This window comes from Pinus tabuliformis, chromosome 6 (assembly GCF_031772625.1).
Source record: "Pinus tabuliformis cultivar Carrire ecotype Pingquan chromosome 6, CPIR1, whole genome shotgun sequence".
In the NCBI taxonomy this organism is placed as follows: Eukaryota; Viridiplantae; Streptophyta; class Pinopsida; order Pinales; family Pinaceae; genus Pinus; species Pinus tabuliformis.
In genome coordinates this window covers 1,969,593,066-1,969,610,634 of record NC_142292.1, presented here as the reverse complement: position 1 = coordinate 1,969,610,634, position 17,569 = coordinate 1,969,593,066, and the positions used below count along the sequence as shown (strand labels likewise).

The 17,569-nt window shown below is 37.1% G+C and overlaps 1 protein-coding gene and 1 non-coding gene across 2 annotated transcripts; one reads left to right on the top strand and one right to left on the bottom strand.

Annotated features, from left to right (window-relative positions):
- Positions 1-7,298: 7,298 nt before the first annotated feature.
- Positions 7,299-8,468, bottom strand: LOC149267079 (F-box only protein 6-like). Its single transcript, XM_089410144.1, has one exon. The coding sequence runs from the start codon at positions 8,466-8,468 to the stop codon at positions 7,299-7,301; it is 1,170 nt and encodes a 389-aa protein (XP_089266270.1).
- A 5,610-nt stretch (positions 8,469-14,078) lies between these two features.
- LOC149267078 (U6 spliceosomal RNA) lies at positions 14,079-14,185 on the top strand. The gene has a single exon (XR_016261273.1). It is a non-coding gene; the product is annotated as a U6 spliceosomal RNA (small nuclear RNA).
- Positions 14,186-17,569: the final 3,384 nt, after the last annotated feature.

Genomic DNA, 17,569 nt, shown 5'->3' with positions numbered 1-17,569 from the left:
TGGCATATCGGAGATCAGAATGTCAGAGGTCTAGTGTATTGGCATATCAGAGATCGGAATGTCGGAGGTCCAGCATATCGGCGCATTGGAATATCAAAGGTCAGCGTATCGATGCATCGTCACATCACGATATCAGAAAATCGAAGGATCAGTACATCGGAGAAGGTTGTATCAGAGGTCGGCATATCAGTGCATCAACATATCGGAGAACAAGATGTTGGACGTCAACATATCGGCACTTAGGCATATCAGAGATCTAGATACTGGAACATCGGAGGATTGGCACAAGTGGCACATCGAAGGTTGGAGCCTTAGCACATCGAAACATCGAGATATCGAGGATCAGAATATCTGAACTTCTTAAAGTGAGGAACCTTTAAAAGTTGTGATATCCAATAAGTGTTGATAACCCTTTATAAGCACCGAGGAATGCCAAAAGAAGATTAACAAAGGATTTCGGTACAAAACCAAAGGTTGATAGGCCCTCTTCTCTCTACTCTAGTAGAACACATGGCATCATATGATTGACTTCGATAAGCTACAGTGGCATCTGACATCAGCATGACATGGCAATACGACAGACACATGGCAACATATGATTGGCACCCATAAGCTATAGTGGTATCTGACATCAGCATGACATGGTAATACGACAGGACATGTGGCAGGCATATTCAACCTAATTAGGTAGTCTAATGGGCTAGAATCGGGTGACACATGTCACCTCTAAGGAGTCACCACGTGGAGTGATGATGTCATAATCGGAGGTCGGCATATCGAAGGTTGAAGATGTCGAAACTCTAGAATAGTTGAAGTTTGGAAAAGTTATGATAGAGGGGGCTTTCGATATTGGGTTGGCACATGGTCGTGAGAGTTCAAAGAACCAAGGGTGAGGAGTAGTTAACAAAGGGAGAATGGCCCCCGGTTGGAGTCTAAAGGCCTAGCACCTTAAGGCTAAGCGGCAGGTCACATCTCTCGGTCATATGAAGAGAAATGTTGTGAGGGCTACGCAGAAGGAGCCAATGAAATTGGAACTTCATAGAAGTTACGATACAAAGGAGACTCTGATATGGCATTAAGTCAATGGTCACTGGCCTACTCATATGAGACAGTGATTTCTCAATGGAGATGAGCGCCAAGGCACTGAGGAGTATCAAAACATTGCACCACTATGATGCAACGATGTGGAATTTCTCTGATAAGACAGTACAGAGAGTTAAAGGCGTATGGGTCGATAGTTGCAGGATTGAATGTAGGACTAGAGGAGTTGGTCTCAAGATTAATGGCGACTGTCAAATATCGCTAGGTCAAGGTAGCAAGGACCACGATCTTCAGGAAAGAGTGTTGGGTCTGCCTTGAGGTGAGACAATCCATCTCTGTGCTCTGATGCACGTCTCAATGAGTTAGGCAGGTGAATGGGTTAGCTACCGAAGAATAAATGCAGATCAACGGAGTTGATTCATGAAGTCAGATGGATGTGAAAAAAACTCTGAGACAAGGAAATGAGGACAATGGTCCACAAAGAAGCCATCCCAAAGTACAACCAAGTTGTGCCAAACCATGAATAAGCATGGAGAGCCTCAGTTATAGGAGAGTTGTTCACAAAGAGGACTGTCCCTAGTTGGAGTGTGCAGGTGGACTGAGAATTCATTCTCAGTATGGAGAAACTATCAAGTGTCCATTCTCATGGTTAATACAATGGCAGAGACCAAGTCAGATGCAACAACAGAATGGAAGAGTCATGCCGAGGTACACTCGCGCAGTGTGAATACAGGACATGAGTGGCAGCATCGATTAGTTGGCAGCAGAGGAACAAAACCCAAGAGCTCAGATGAGAAATATGGGGAAAGTAGCATTGTTGCTAGAGAGCTAAGTGGAAAAGCTCTGTGTGTGCGCTGTTGTGTGAGGCTAAGTGAGCCTGTTCTGTAGAGAAAGGTCAGGAGTTCCTATGCAGAGGTAAGAGACCCCGAGAGAAGTTGTTTTGTTGTGTGAGAAAGGTCGAAGGTTCCTGTGCAGAGAAAGAAGGCCGAGTGAACTAGTGTTATGGTGTGTAAGGCTGAGAGGGCCTGATGAATAAAAGAGTCTGAGCGTTGACTGTATGCTGATGAAGAGCAGAGAATAGAGAGTTGCGTGGACTGTGATGAGTGACTATATTTGAGCAAATTAGTTTGTTGTTGCAGAGTGAGAAGAGTGAGCAGAGAACATAGCTGAGATCAGACGGAGTGGTTGCCAATTACAGAGAACATTCAGTTCTTATTTGAGTGTGGGTTGAAGTCTACATTCAGGAAGTCGATGCTTCCATCTCTAGTGGGTGCTTGAGAAGGCTTGGGGGTTGTTGCCTTCTGCAAGTTGGTGCTTGCATAAATCTAAGGAGTTACGAGTTGGTGCTTGCAACAAATCCATGAAGTTGGTGCTTCACATGGTGCTTCTGGTAAGCTGGAAGGGATCTGCAAAAAGAGGGATTGGTGCTTCCTACTAGTGGGTGCTAGCAAACAATCAAAGGGAGTTGATGTTTCCTGTGAGTTGGTGTTCACAAAACATATTGACGTAATAGAGTAGGTCTTCTTATTTTACATCAATAACAACAAAAATATTTGGTGGTTTTTTCCCAAGAGGGTTTCCACATAAAACCTTGTGTCTCATGTGTATAATGTTCATGGTGTGTGCTTGTATGTTGATTTGATATTGCTACCATATTACATGTTGCTGTTGATTATATGGATGGTTTCCAAGTTTGAATAAGAAAAGAAAATTGGCATAAAAAGTTTAAAATTAGCCTTAATATTGATTCACCCCCCCCCCAGTATTATCATTGTTTCCAAAAATTTTCAGTCATTTGGTGTCAATTTATTTGTTGTTTAATATTTTGCTGCTACATCATACAAAAAAATAACAAAACGACCCGATATATTAGCTCCTCCACTCATTCTCGACCCCATTTAAGGCACTGGTCTTACTTGGAGTTACTTGGGGTTACTATTGGGAATCCTCCCTTGACCTTTTAGGAGGTAGTTAGGTCTCAAGACTGGGGGCTTGGCCCAAGCTGATGGGGGTTCCTTGGCTTGTGTGTGCCCATCCGACAAGGTTACAATACCTTAGCAACCTTGTTAATTGGATCAATAATGATGCATGTTTCTTTTGTGGCATTTGGCGAGCAATCACATAATCATTTATTTTCTAACTCTAGCAATTATTACTATCACCCTCTCCCAATGAGAATAAGAGAGGAACGATCATCCTTAATTCTCCAGCATTTGTGGGTCTGCCATTAGTGAAACTATGCCTCAACGAATAAATTGAGTTTGATTTGTTCCTCATGACAACACTAATAGCAAATGTAATGCAACAATAATGACATATTGTCTCCTTTAATGGATTCCAAAACCAAACCACTCTTGTAACAAAGTTCGAGTCTACTAAGCTTTGATTCACCATTTAGGAAATGCATAGGGCACTCTTTTTAGAGAATCCTAGCTAATCTCGCTCTAATGCCATATTAAAAATAACGACATAACTTAGAGAAATAATTAATTGGAAATAAGAACAAAAACACATACATCATGCACACAATATTAACACACAATTTACCTTGGAAAACCCTTGCGAGAAAAATCAATCAAAGATATCTTTGTTCTCTTGACCAAATCTAGCCATGTAAGCCTTCACCAGTCACCTTCGAGGCCATTAGAATCATCTACAATGTGACACCAAGAAATTAACAATCATTTATAATGTGAGAAGCCCAAGGTCATGTGACAATGGGATAGATATTTTATAATGGATATGGATTTATTTGATATAAAACACCACAAGTTGGAAAGACTTGTATTCAGGTCAATGTTTAATATTTTTTAACTTGGGAATTTCAATGTGTAGGAAATAGTTGTTTTCAATATAGTTAACTTGTACATTGTAACCCACTAACACCTAACTCTAAACTCACTAACTCTCTAATTCCTTCATCGTATTTAACCACCAAGCCATTAAACCCTTAGTCTCTCACATACTAATCCCATAAATTTAAGCATGAACCACTAATTCACTATGCTCAAACCATTACCATGAACCCCTTAATACCAAACCCATTACCTTTTAAATAAAGAACCCAATCACTAATATATTAAAACTGTCACCATTGACCTACTAACCAACACACTTTTTAATGATTGATCCACAAACTCACAATTCCTTTAGGCATTGTCTAGCGAGGCCACAATTTCACCCAAACGACAAATTTCTCGCTAGAAGCCTAAGGAAAATATTTCAAATATCTATGTGAGTGTTTGTATCATGTTTTTATGGTAGAAATGGGTTTAGCACCATCAGAACCCTGCTTTTCTACCAAATTTTCTAAAAATTCATGTCCAAATTTGTATTAATTTGTGGATAAAATTGTGGCCTATTTAAACTAGGCCACTCCCTAATTATTGATCAACTAACCAACCTGCCTTAATCATTAACCCATTGATTATTCTAATAATTAACCATAATTAATTTCAATAAAATATAATAGTCTACTATAAATATTAATGATGATGCTACTAACCTATGAATATATAACCTACTAACTCCGTAAAGCATTAACCTACTAACCCATGAATCCTTTACGCATTATCTAACTAATCGCTGAAAAATGGGTTTTTATGTTGTACGTCACCAATATATAAAATGAATCTGGCTTTTCTCAATGCGAAGTGTCAGGAGTACAAGAAATGGCCAAAGGCATTCCTATGGGAGCAACTGAATGCACAACAGGCTGCCCATGTGAAGCGAATAGAAGAAATTGTTAGATAAATTATCGGTAAGAATGATCTAAATCTCCTTGCAAAACATGAGAAGGAGGTCCGGAGGAGGAGGTCCGGAGCCAAACAGCACAAGGAAGTACAATGTGAAGCATATAGTTAGTTAATATATGCTTTTTCGTTTATTCTTAGGAGAACAATTTGTCTGTCTATACAAAAACACAGAAAATTAGAGACAACAGTGATATTTCTAAAACAAATCTGATTTATCATGGTTTGAACTAGGTGCTCCGCACCTTTTATTTATTGGAATTTTTAAAAAGTCTTGCCTCCAGGATAGGCCAAGGCTTTTTTTAGGAAGTGATGCAAAGTATCTGTTTCTGTAAAAAAATAAAAAAATCAAGCTTGTAGTGCCACATCAAAATCAATCATGGTTAAGAAAGCATAAACGAGAATTGACATCTTCATGGGGCTCAACAGAATAATGGAACACTGTTGGGGCATTGGGAAATGGCAAGATGAGAAAAAGTAAGCTTTTGAATAGTCAAAGTAGATTATTGTATATAGACGTTGTTTAATGAGGTTACAATTTGGTTGGAATTTGTTATGAAATTTTTTTTTAAAATTTAATTCAATGTTTGAATCATTTTGTATTTTTTATAGTGGAAATAGATTTAGCACTATCAAGAACTTTGGGCTACTCAAAACCTTGAAGTTTGAAGTTTGACAATAGTAACACATCAAGAAATTTCTAACCAGAACTATTTTTTTATAATGGAAATGGATTCAGCACCATCAAGAACCTGGCTACCCAAAACCCTAAATTTTGATAGCTGTAATTCGGATTACCTAAAAAATTTGCAAAATTTTCTTAAAATTATGCCAGAATTTCTATTATTTTCTTGGCGAAGCCCTGGCCTCCCTGGCCTCGTTAGACTATGGCATTGTGGATATTACAAAGTGCACTTCTATGGCCTCTGCTTTTTTATTTGGCATGGGATTCTAAATCAAGTGTGCAACGGAGTTCTTCCAAAATGGTTGGATTTTCCATTCCTGGATAGTTTAACATTGTGCCGAGTAAGTGTGCAATAGAGTTCTTCCAAAAGGGTTGGGTCATCCATTCTTGATAGTTTAACATCGTGCCCCATTCTCTCGAAGATTCAGATTTTAAAGGCAGGTTCTATTGTTTATCCAACGCAGCTTCATAGTTTTAGTTCCGTTTCTAAGGTGTTTTTCCACCTAATTTTAAAAGTTCAGACCATGCCATGCTTCCTCTTTTCTTTAGCTGTCAAGCCCTAGGCTTTGTGCTTTCCTTTGATTGCTTGAGCCTTGTCGTGAGTATAAGAGGGAAAACCTCTTTATATCTATTTGGCATGTACGAGAAAGGAAAATGTGTAGGGCCAAACACTTTCATCCTCAAAGGGTAGCAAAGATCTCCTCCAAAAAGGAAGATATGAGGAGCAACCTACGAAGCGAGTGGTAGACAGAATGGGCATCTTGCTCAAAACTGGGGGCAGAGTGGGAAACCAAAATAAAGAACAGGAAAATCCCCAATGTATCCCTCACAGACCCATTCCCCTGAAACTTAAAACAGAGAATTGGGACGTATTTTTACTAGGCTGCATTGGACTCTCATTCACATTCATGATGACCAAGCTACCCAGTCTATACTTGGCTGAAAATGTGTTATGAGGCACAACACAAGCACACTGAATGGACCATCAATCCTGCAAATGAAATGTTGGAGAATGGAGCTTTAATGAAGGACTAGAAGGAAGAAGTGGAATTAAGGTTGTACAACTTGAGGAATTCCATCAAGCGTGTATCCCACTAGATGAGAAAGACAAAGAGCCATCCTACAAATTTTGGGAATCTGGCTGCAAAGAAATCAAAGAGGGATGGAAAAGGTAAGGAGAATAAAAAATAGAGACAAAACAGAGTACATACATTGCAAACACAACACTGATAGAGAGAGAAGAATGAAGCAAAAAGAGCCGAGGCATTCCTGGGAAGGTTTTACAGCCGTTTAATAAGGTTTTCTTATGTTATCAAAATACATAATATTTATCATTGGTTGCATAATGGGGCCATCCAAGGTATTAAAATCTTAAAGGCTATCAATCTTTGGTTGCAAGATGGGGCCATCCAAGGTATTAAAATCTTAAAGGCTATCAATCTGATCTCTAGAAAGCAAATCAGTCCAACCATTAGGAGGCCAAATTTTGTTACAGGGCAGAAATATATATTGGAGAAATTCATATCATGTCATTGTAAAGATGGCTAGAATATCATGCATAAAAGTTTTAAAAGCCACTTCCAAACCACAACAGGGGGATTGGCTCTGGCCACCCCAGTTTTGTAATAAATTTTTTAGATCAGTAATAAGAACATCTTTTAATTACCAAAATAAAACAAGTTTGTATCACTATTGATATCAAAGAACATTGCAGAGCAAAGCAACTTTGCAGAGAAAAATGTAGATCTAAATAAGAGAGAAATCATGTTTAAAATGTTAGAAGATGGTGATGTGAAAGGAAAAGGAATGCATACCAGGCTTCACAGAACCCTCATGTCTGGCCTTGGTTCAAAGGCCATAACACTGCCTTCCCATACCTTGTGACCAGTTTCCTCATCTAAATGACCAGTTTCCTCATCTAAATGACAGCTGGGAAGACTGCTCCATGTCTTTTCACCAACATTGTAAACAACCACCTCTATCACTTGAATATCTCCATTACTTACACTTACAAAGCAGGCACAATCCCCAACTCCTACGCAACACATAAATGGGTATTCAGCATCAAATATAGTCCTGTTAACACCCTCACATAAGGGTGGAGGCATTCTGGTAATTTCCCTCCACCCTGATGATGAGGAAGATGAGGACTCCACCTTCACCTTCTCAAACTCCCATATGATCAACTCCTGTAGGAGCTGCTCCCTTGCTTTGAATATGCCCCTTGACAACAGAAGTCGCGATCCACAGGCTACCAGATAGGGGTAAGTTTTCTTTCCATTAGCCATCTCTGGCAAAGGTGTAGAGAAAGAAGTCCCCTCTCTGATGTTGAAGCCCAGAACGTTCCAATCATAATAACCAGTACGCATCAAGCAGTACATGAAACCGCCACAGAAAACCATTTCGGTCCCCCGACCCATCGTTATGGCATTCTCCTTTGGCACTTGCATTGCAATTCTCCATGCCTTGTCCTTGGAATCATATATTTCTATTAAATGCGCATTCAGAAGACTTGATATGCCCACCACTACTACCTTGTATGTGTCAGAGCTTTCGCCCTCCTCTGCCATGATCCCTGCGACATCAATTGTTGTGCATTTAATAGAGGGGAGTTCTAGCGAAGTTCTTGTAAGAGGATTGCATACAAATAAAACTGGTGCAGTTATTAGCAAGAACAAGCCTGCGGCTGATCCCAAGATTCCGTTTTCTCCATTATTTGCATTTTCAATTAAGATGGAGGAGGTCGTCTTCCAGGTTCGTGTGAAGAAGCAGTATGCCAAACCATCGGAGTTGAGAGGGTGCACAACGAGCCATGGGTTCTTTCTCCATACCTTTGTTATGAAATTGTGTGATGACAGGAGATTATTCCACTGCTTCGAGACGCTACGAAATCTGCACACACATTCCACTGGCAGCCACGACAGTATTTCTTCTTTTAAATGATCATACAGATCATCATAGGTTGTTGAGCGTTTTTTCGACTGCGCCATTTTCAAACAAGGCTCGACACTCGTAGAGCCGGCAAAATTGGAATCTAAGGCGTTGAAGCGAGTTGTACAGAAAAAACTTAGCAAGGGTAGGGTTTTAATAAAAGGAGGAAAAGGATAATAAGAGTGTATATTTGTCGAAGCTAGGGCTTTAGCAAACCAATCACACTTAGATTTATCTTTATACTAATAACAGATACATCTTAAATTTCTGATGTTATAGAATCACCTATAATCATGATAAGAAATAAAATGCAGTATAAGTATAAATATATTTTTTTCATATTGAATATAATAGGAAAAAAAATATTAAAATATAAACTTCTGGAGTGTAAAATATTAAGTTTTAGATGGATTTAAATTAATTTATTTTATTAGTAAATTTGTTTTAACATTAAATGATCCAACTTGAAGGTTTGTTTTTTGAAAATATATATATATATTTTTTAACAGTAAAAATTTGCTAGTTTATTTTTCTAATGATTTGGGATTTCTCGCATCAAAGTGGTTTGGAATGCAGAAATTTGAAGATTTACGCCTTTAATGATTTAGGCCTTCCCATGGTTGTCAAGTTAAGATGGATTGTAACCAATGATTTTTTATTTTTCATTTTTTTTTAATTATTATTAAATATATTATAAATTATAAACTAAATAAATGTTGTTGTTCTCTCTTTTTTCACATGTTAGCTTAAATTATATCATTCTATATCCATTTTTCACTTCTTATCATTCAAACCCCTATAAGAGGAATTGACTACCTTGAGTTGCAAGTTTTTTCACCATTTAATATGAATCTTACCTTCTAAGTACAGTTTATAATGATATGGATATGCAAAATATCTCTCTTTATTTAAAAGTGTTTCTATTTATTATGAATATGGTATTCCTTTCTTTTTATCATTTTATATAGAAGTTTTCTTATTATGTAAAATTCTTACAAACATCTTTGTGGTATAGATATAAGCCTTTTGGATTAATCACAATGTTAGGATTTGGTCCACGTTTTGAGCCAACTAATGTGAGCAACTAATGTGGTTTATCCTCATGACAAGGTGAAAAATCCACCAGAGTTGGCGGTTAAAAATTAGTTGTTGGTAAATTAGTTAATAGGTAGAGAAAATACTTAGTTAGCAACTAATGTGATTCATCCTCAGGACAAGGTGAGAAATCCATCAATTAGAAGGAATAAATAGTACCTATTAACTAATTTACCAACAACTAATTTTTAACGGCCAACTTTGGGCAATGATGCATCCTTACTATTTATTCCTTCTGATCGATGGATTTCGCAATTTCTCACCTTGTCCTGAGGATGAACCACATTAGTTGGTTCGAAACGTCGACCAAATCCTAACAATGTGATTAATCCAAAAGACTTATATCTACATTATGGATCAAAAAAGTCTTAGATCTAACATCTTTGTGGTATTTAGGAAAAGAGGGATATTTCGATTTGTATGTATATGTGCCCAACATATAGTATTATTAATATTAATTGTTATAAATATTATAGATTTTTTTTCAAATCCCATATATATTAGATTATAAAAGCTACTCTTGATGCAATAAAATAAATGTTTATGAAAAAAGAAGTTGATGGGTTTAGTCAATCATTATTAATGTATAGTATTTGGTAGATAGAGCTAAGAAGGCACATTACATTACACATCTCCTTACATCATAAGAGATGAAGATTGTAGCTTAACATTGGACTTTAGCTTGCAAAGAGGGAACTCATCATCCTAGTGGCTTAAGGGGATTTGGAGGTGTACCATGTGTTACCAATTCCCTTTTAGACAAAGTTTTAGGGGTTGCCTCAAAAGAGCACACCATATTCATGTGGATTTGAGGTCAAGGTACTACTCTATTTTAAGACATTTTCATTGTGACTTGCTACTTTCTCTACCTTTATTGAACTTCGTAGTCCAAGTTATTTCCTATGGGATCTATTCCTTGACTTGTACCCATACATTTCTCACTCCATTTTGGGTGATGTTATCCTTATGGAGCATTTCATTGCTTGCACCAGGTACTTATTAATTCATGATAGCTCTGAGGATGCCCTTTTCTTAAGGAGACCAACAAGAGAATGGTGGGTTTTCAAAAGGTTTGAGATGATGGTTTTGGGCCATGTTGCCGCAAAATCTATCAACTAAGTGTGAAAACCTTGTTAAGCACTCTAGATTAAGGGCAACAATGGGATCAACCACCATTGTCACATTAGAAACTATTCCCCTATTGTTCTTTGGATGAATATTATCCCCACAAGGAAGGCTTCTATTAATTTTAGATAACAATGGTATTTTCTATGCTTAAGTCAATTTACTTCAATTTTCCTTTAGCATCCCAATGAAAAATTCCAATTATATCCAGTAGCAATCACATTAATGTATAAACATTGATAGTAAATGCAGATAGAACATAAAATCATATACATAAGACAAGCCAAGACAAGAGGACACAAGATATGGTGGATGTCAGGGACAAACCCCAATGTGGGAAAACCCTTTGATCAAATCTTCTTATTATTCTTCAATAGTTCAACGGAGAAAGAGAGTACAAATATAAGCCCAAAACAGATCTGCCAAATCAGTAGTCAAATTAGCCCTAACTGGAAAGTCAACGGTGGTCAAAGCTACCCCAAAATGTCCTCCAATCAATAGTTCAATTTGACCTTCAAATCAACACAAATTCTTTGGTCAAACCCAATTAAAGGAGAGAGAAAGTCTGTTGTAGTTTCTGAAGTCAAACCTAAAGTCATTGTTGGTCAAACCACTCCAAATGCCTCGATTTTTGTGCCAATAAATGTGGCCTCGAAAAATCAAAATTCTGGCCCAAAAACTGAGGTCAACGCTATTCAAAATCCCCTTGGTCAACACTCTAAAATTTTGGCCTGATCTGCCTAGAAAAACTTGGTCTCCTACCACATGTGCGAAGTAGAGAGAAAGATGCCTAGCCACACGTACAAAGAAGAAGAGAGAAGCCTCCAATGTTGTACGACCCAATCAAGAGAGAGAAGTTGTGATGAGATGATCTTCAAATGAGGGAAAAGTCTCTCCTATTTATACACTTTGTTGAGGATGAAAATACACATCTATTGGGCTTCATGAGCCTACATTTGAATGGAGTCGACTTTGACAATTTGAGCATAGGAGAAACAAATTCATAATTCCATTTTTGCTTGTTAGAATGAGATGATCTTTATATCAAAATTGTACTTCTCGGAAAGAGGATTCCAATGCAATAATCATCTCCATCATATGAGTTTTCCTAAGGTTGAATTTGGCCATAGTTTCCTATTTTAACAGCTTCCCCAACAAATCTTAGAGATTAGATAACACAAGAACTCCCAAGATAAATAACCCATAAGGGTCTTGCTAAATAAAACACCCAAAGATGATATTCAATATAGAAGGCATATGTGAGAGGAGAGATAATTCAAGGGAAAAATTTCAAAAGACCTATGGCTAAATCTAAAGGTATTGAATGGTATTGGAGAGGATCAGATAGATCCCAAACACATGTTACCTTCAAATTACCAGTTGATGTTATAAATTAGGGTTTTTTAGAAGCACAATTTACAACATGCAAAATTTATGAGAACGATAACAAAATAGCCTATAAATGATAATAACCAAACAAGAGCTATTAAAAGAGTAAATAAGTAAATAGGTTGTAATAATCATTATTTTGAAATTTCATATCCACTGTTTAATTCCAATTTTATTGAAATATGTTTAAGGTTGAAAAATGCATAAAATAACCATGAAACAATAGACATCAATCCTAAAAAGGTAGCTTAAAAATTCACAAAAGATGATAATTTTTCTTTTTCAATTGAGCATATTCAAAGCCTAACCCTAGGACTATAAGTTCCAAGGTATTTAATGTTATTAAATGTAGATTTTGTCGTAATCTAACCCAAAATTTCCTTAGAAAACATAAAAATTATTTTTTATGATTTTAGATTTTATTAGGATTGATATGTTAATAGCTTCATGCATTTTCTCAATCATGGGATAATGCAGTCAAAGGGTGAGGTCTGTGGAAGAAATATTGATTAGAATGAGTTATGAGAGAGAAAATGCTACAAAGAGGTTTCTCTTCATCAAAACTCTAGCGACTTTTAATCAATTGAAGATAAAAAAAGTCAAGGAAGCTATATACCAAGATTCCTTGATTGAAACTGGATGCTAATTTTGTAATAGGAGATGTTAAAGGCATAAAAGATTTAACAAATATGGTGAAAATTTCAACGAAACCCTAATTCTACAAAAGTTACAAAAAGGAAGAAGGTACTCACAATAAAATTTTACAATATCAAGATAGAATCACATCATCATCCAGGAGAAAATTTGAAAATTCGCTCCAATCACAATATCTTCCCCAAGACAATTTGCTACATCAATGTTCCATTGCATGCAAGAGAAAACAATCTACTAATGTGCACTCTCTAAGAGATAAATGAGTCCATTATAATGATTCTCTCCAAATAAACTTCCCTCTATTTATGGGAGAGAAATCAAGTCATTTTAGGAGTAAAATTGACTAGTATCCCTAAAAACAATAAAATATGTGATTACATGTTAAGTAGGTCACAAACTGACCTAAGAAATGGTCATCTCAATGATAAAACATGGCAATAAGCCTCTTCTTAACCCACACATGTGATTAAAAAGGTATCCAAGGGTTACCTCATCCTATAAAAGTGAATATCACCATCAAAATGTGTGATGAGTGGGTCAAAAAGAGTGGTCCTCACTCAAATATGTCATCTCCTCATCAACAAGATGTCCAATCATCAAAGAAAAACCTCATGTTCAACATATCATCATCAACCAAGCCTACATCATTACTCAAGTCCACATGAAGGGGACCTCAAACGACTATGACATGATGTCATTATCTAGGAAAATATATTATCCCATCCAAAGGGGTCTCAAGTCATCATCATCATCAAATCATCTCAGCAACAAGGCAATGGCCATCAAGAAGAGACAATGCTATTTTGGGGTGTCATGTTATCTTTGGGGTACATCATCTCTTTAAGTAACATCCTAGTCTAAATGTATAACATTTTAGGCTTTGAAGGGAGAGGAGAAAGTCATCATTAGTGTTGAATATATCCGCAGGTCAATGCTCCTAAAAAGGTGGTCAACATCTTGGCTTTGGTGCCCAAAATGATCATCAAGTGGGGCTAGATGTCCTCTATGAAGTTTTGGAGAAATCTCTTCCAATCCCTCAAGGGATGGTAGGTGCACCTAGGGTAAGCATCTTAAACATACCCTCAAAATCAAGTGAGATCATCGTCATAGGCTAAGCTACCTAGTTTGAGGTCATGTTTGAATTTGAGAACCTTGAAATTAAAAAAAAATGACAATAAGAAACTATATGTTAAAATTCGGCTTAAAGTTCGACAAGTTATATATATAAAATTATATTTTTATTATATAACATAACATTCATAATGTAATAGAAATATTAACTAATTAATATTAATTATATATTCTAATTCAAATGATTAACTTTTATAACTTAATTCTATAAATATATTAAAATTTATATATTATTTATATAATCTACAGTGATGAATAAGTAAATTATATAAATTTAAATTATGATTATATAAAAATTTAAATTAGGATTGCATACAAAGAATATTAGCATGGCCCCTATGCAAGGATGATATGCACAATTCAAGAAATGATTCAATTCTTTTGCACATAGAATACAATTGGCACTATGTATGACATTTGTGCATTTTTGTTGTTAATTTCTAAAGCTTTCCATGTAATGGGCACCCACAGTGGATCTGAACACTAGCAGTCATATTTCGCATGATCACTTTGATTCGAGAAAGTGACATACACATTTTGTATCCTTAAAAACATTTGGGTGTTCATATTTTTATCTTGAGGAGAAGCCATGTGATTAGGATGGAACTCCCTGGCTAGCCTTCTAGAAGCCCTTTTTCTATCTTTTGTAGTTGTGTTGGGGTTTATCTCTAGTACTTCATACAAATTCTTTGATTTCATGTGGTCATACACTGAAATGGCCTATGCATATGCCCGAATCACAATTGGTATAAAAGAGAAACAAGGTGGAATACACGCATGAGTAGAGTATGATTTGTTGTGAGTTCACCCCTATTAGCATAATTCTAAACTATATACAAATTTGAAAATAACCTCAATTGCATGGTCTTGGGAGTGGGGCAGCTGGAATCTTAGCTGCCTTGGATCCCTGGTTCCAAGCCTCCACGTCCATGATGCTTGTGGCCTTTGACCTGTTACTTGGTATATTTTTTCATTTCCTTACATGCTCTCTATGTCTGGTGTTTGTGTGGTGGGTTTCAGGTTTATGTGGGGCTTGGGGTTTTGCTTCCCTTTCTATGTGGGTTTTGTGTGGTGGGTTTTGAGTTTTTATAGCACTCAAGGTTTCATTGCTTCTCCTCATTATTGTTTCCTACTCCTGGTCAGTTGCTTTTCTCATTGGGCTTTGGGATTTTCGTCGACATCGTGTTAGTTTCATGGCTCGTGCTTGTCGCTTGAGGGATATACCTGTTAAAAATAACAACAATAAATTCCAATTTAGTTTGTCCTTGGGTTAAATTGTGAAAAATCGAAATTCTATTCTCATAGCAACTTGTAATAGTTAATTAAGTTAAATTGACTTAATTGACTTAGGAAATTTGAGTTGGAAGTCTATCTGGAGTCATGTAGAGTGATCCCTAAATTTTAGGGGCCCAGGTTGAGTTCTTTCAAGTTGTAATTAGATAACTCAGTCTAACTGAGTTATAGTCAGTTAAACTAGTTCTAATTGTTAGCGGAACTAGTAGAGGTCTAGTAGTGGAGTAATGCATGAGTGCATCACCAGTACCACACCAGTTAACTAAAGGTTCACTTACAAATAATTCCTGCATGTCAGTTTAGATGAAGACCTGGTAGAGATTAGAGTTCAGGGATAGTGTACTATCAGTTGTATAATTTTCTGAATTTTATAGATGATGCATGCAATCAATTGAGGACCTACGTTTGGATTGCGTAGTTATGGAGAGTGGATTTTCCAATTAAATATGGGCTAATTCCTATAGGAATTGCACAAGAAAGTAGGGGGTTGGTAGGCAACAGAATTGGCTAAGTGTTGGCTTGAGCTGGCTTGTGAGGTAGAGAGTTAGATTGTACTAGTGCAAGAATTGTTCAGGACGAACAAGAATTGTATTTTCTTCTCAGACCTTCTGGTTAATGCAATACAGATAGTCGGGGGTTTTAGCAGTTGCTTTCCCCAAAGATATATTGTGTTATGTGTGATTGATATTCTTCCTTTTCTGTTTATTGTTTTCATTGATCAATTTTGGTTTTCACTTAAGAGTAGAGTAGATTCTTGTCTTGTGTTTTAGTATATCACATACACTGTTGAATCTACAGTAAAAATCTACATGGTATTAGAGCTGAAGAGAGTATAGAAGAGGAGAATTTGATTTTGTTGTGTAGGTGAAAATCAAATTTGCAAGTTCATACTTCAGAGTAGTAATATTTCATTCTACGGTTTGTGACTTGAGTATGCCTTGGAGGGAAACTCGAATTACATAGCTTGGAAGGATAAGATGGAGTTAGTGTTGGAAGACAATGGCCTCAAGGAATTTATAGATAATGACATCCCTAAACCTCTAGCATCAGATGCTAAAGATCTCGTTGAATGGAGAAAGTGTGTGGCAAAAGCGAGAAGAATTATCCTGGAAGGAGTTCGAGACCACATTGTCTCAACTCTTCACGGTAAGGATACTCCATACTGAATGTGGAAGGCATTGACGAAACCTGTTTCAAAATATAAGTGACCATAAAAGGTTGGCATTGAAGGACAAACTTAGAAAGATCAAGATAGAGAAGGGTAACTCAATTCCAAAGTACTTGACCAAGTTCACCCATTGTCGAGTTGAGCTTGGAAGTGTCGGGATTATTGTTGCCAAAGACGATATGGTGAGCCTAGATCTTCTAGGACTTCCCAAGAGTTGGCACAGTTATTAGGACTCAGTTAATGAGAGGGAGAAGCTACTAGATTGGGAGCAACTGTGGTTTGATTTAGTACATGGAGAGATTCAAAGGAACACCAGAGGCAAATCCTCATCAAAGATTGATGATGAGGAGAATTATGCCTTAGCGGGTAAGGCAAAGAAAGGGAAGGGGAAGTCATCCCATTCCAAATCATATTATTTTCATGGTGGTAAGAAGAAGGACATATTGAAATTTAAGTGCTTTCATTGTCACGATCTAGGAAATTTTGCCACAAAGTGTCCGCTCAAGAAGGCTAGTAAGAAGCCCTCAAGAGGAGTGACAGGTGAGGCTCTTGCCTCACAATTCGAATTGGACTTTACCCTCATCACATGTATGGTGTCATCAATGATGGGTAGTATATGGTACCTAGAGAGTGGAGTTTCTTTCCACATGACTGGTAACAAAGAGTTCTTCAGTAACTTGGAGGAGAAGGATCTCCAAAAGCATATCAATATGGGTGATGATGGGAGGTATAATGCTACCAGGCTTGGTACAACTATCTTTCAGAGGGAGTTAGGTTCTCCCCTCACTTTGTGAGATGTTATGTATGTTCCTGGTTTGAAGAAGAACTTGGTATTTGTTGCCATGTTGGAGGATAGAGGCTATGTTGTGATCTTTAGTAAGGGAAAGGTGTTCTTTCATCACATAGCCACGGGACAGGTAAAGAGGATAGGGGTTCGAGTGAAGAATCTCTTTAAGTTGGAAGTAGAAGATTGTTCTACCTTGAGCATGAAAGCAGAGAGGGTGCAGAGCCAAGACACGAAGAGTTTTGGCACAAGATGTTGGGTCACTTGCATCATGGCGCTTTAAAAATCATGCAGAAAATTTCTACCAGTCTTCCCAAAGGTAACTAGAGCAAGTTGACACATACAAAGGGTGTACTTTAGGAAAATACACCAAACCTTCCTTTCACGACAAATACAATCGAGCATAGGTGATACTCGATCGATTCCATTCAGATGTGTGTGGTTCGTTCTTGACAACATCCACAGCCAGGAACATGTATTATGTTATATTTGTTGATGATTTTTCTTGTATATGTTGGATC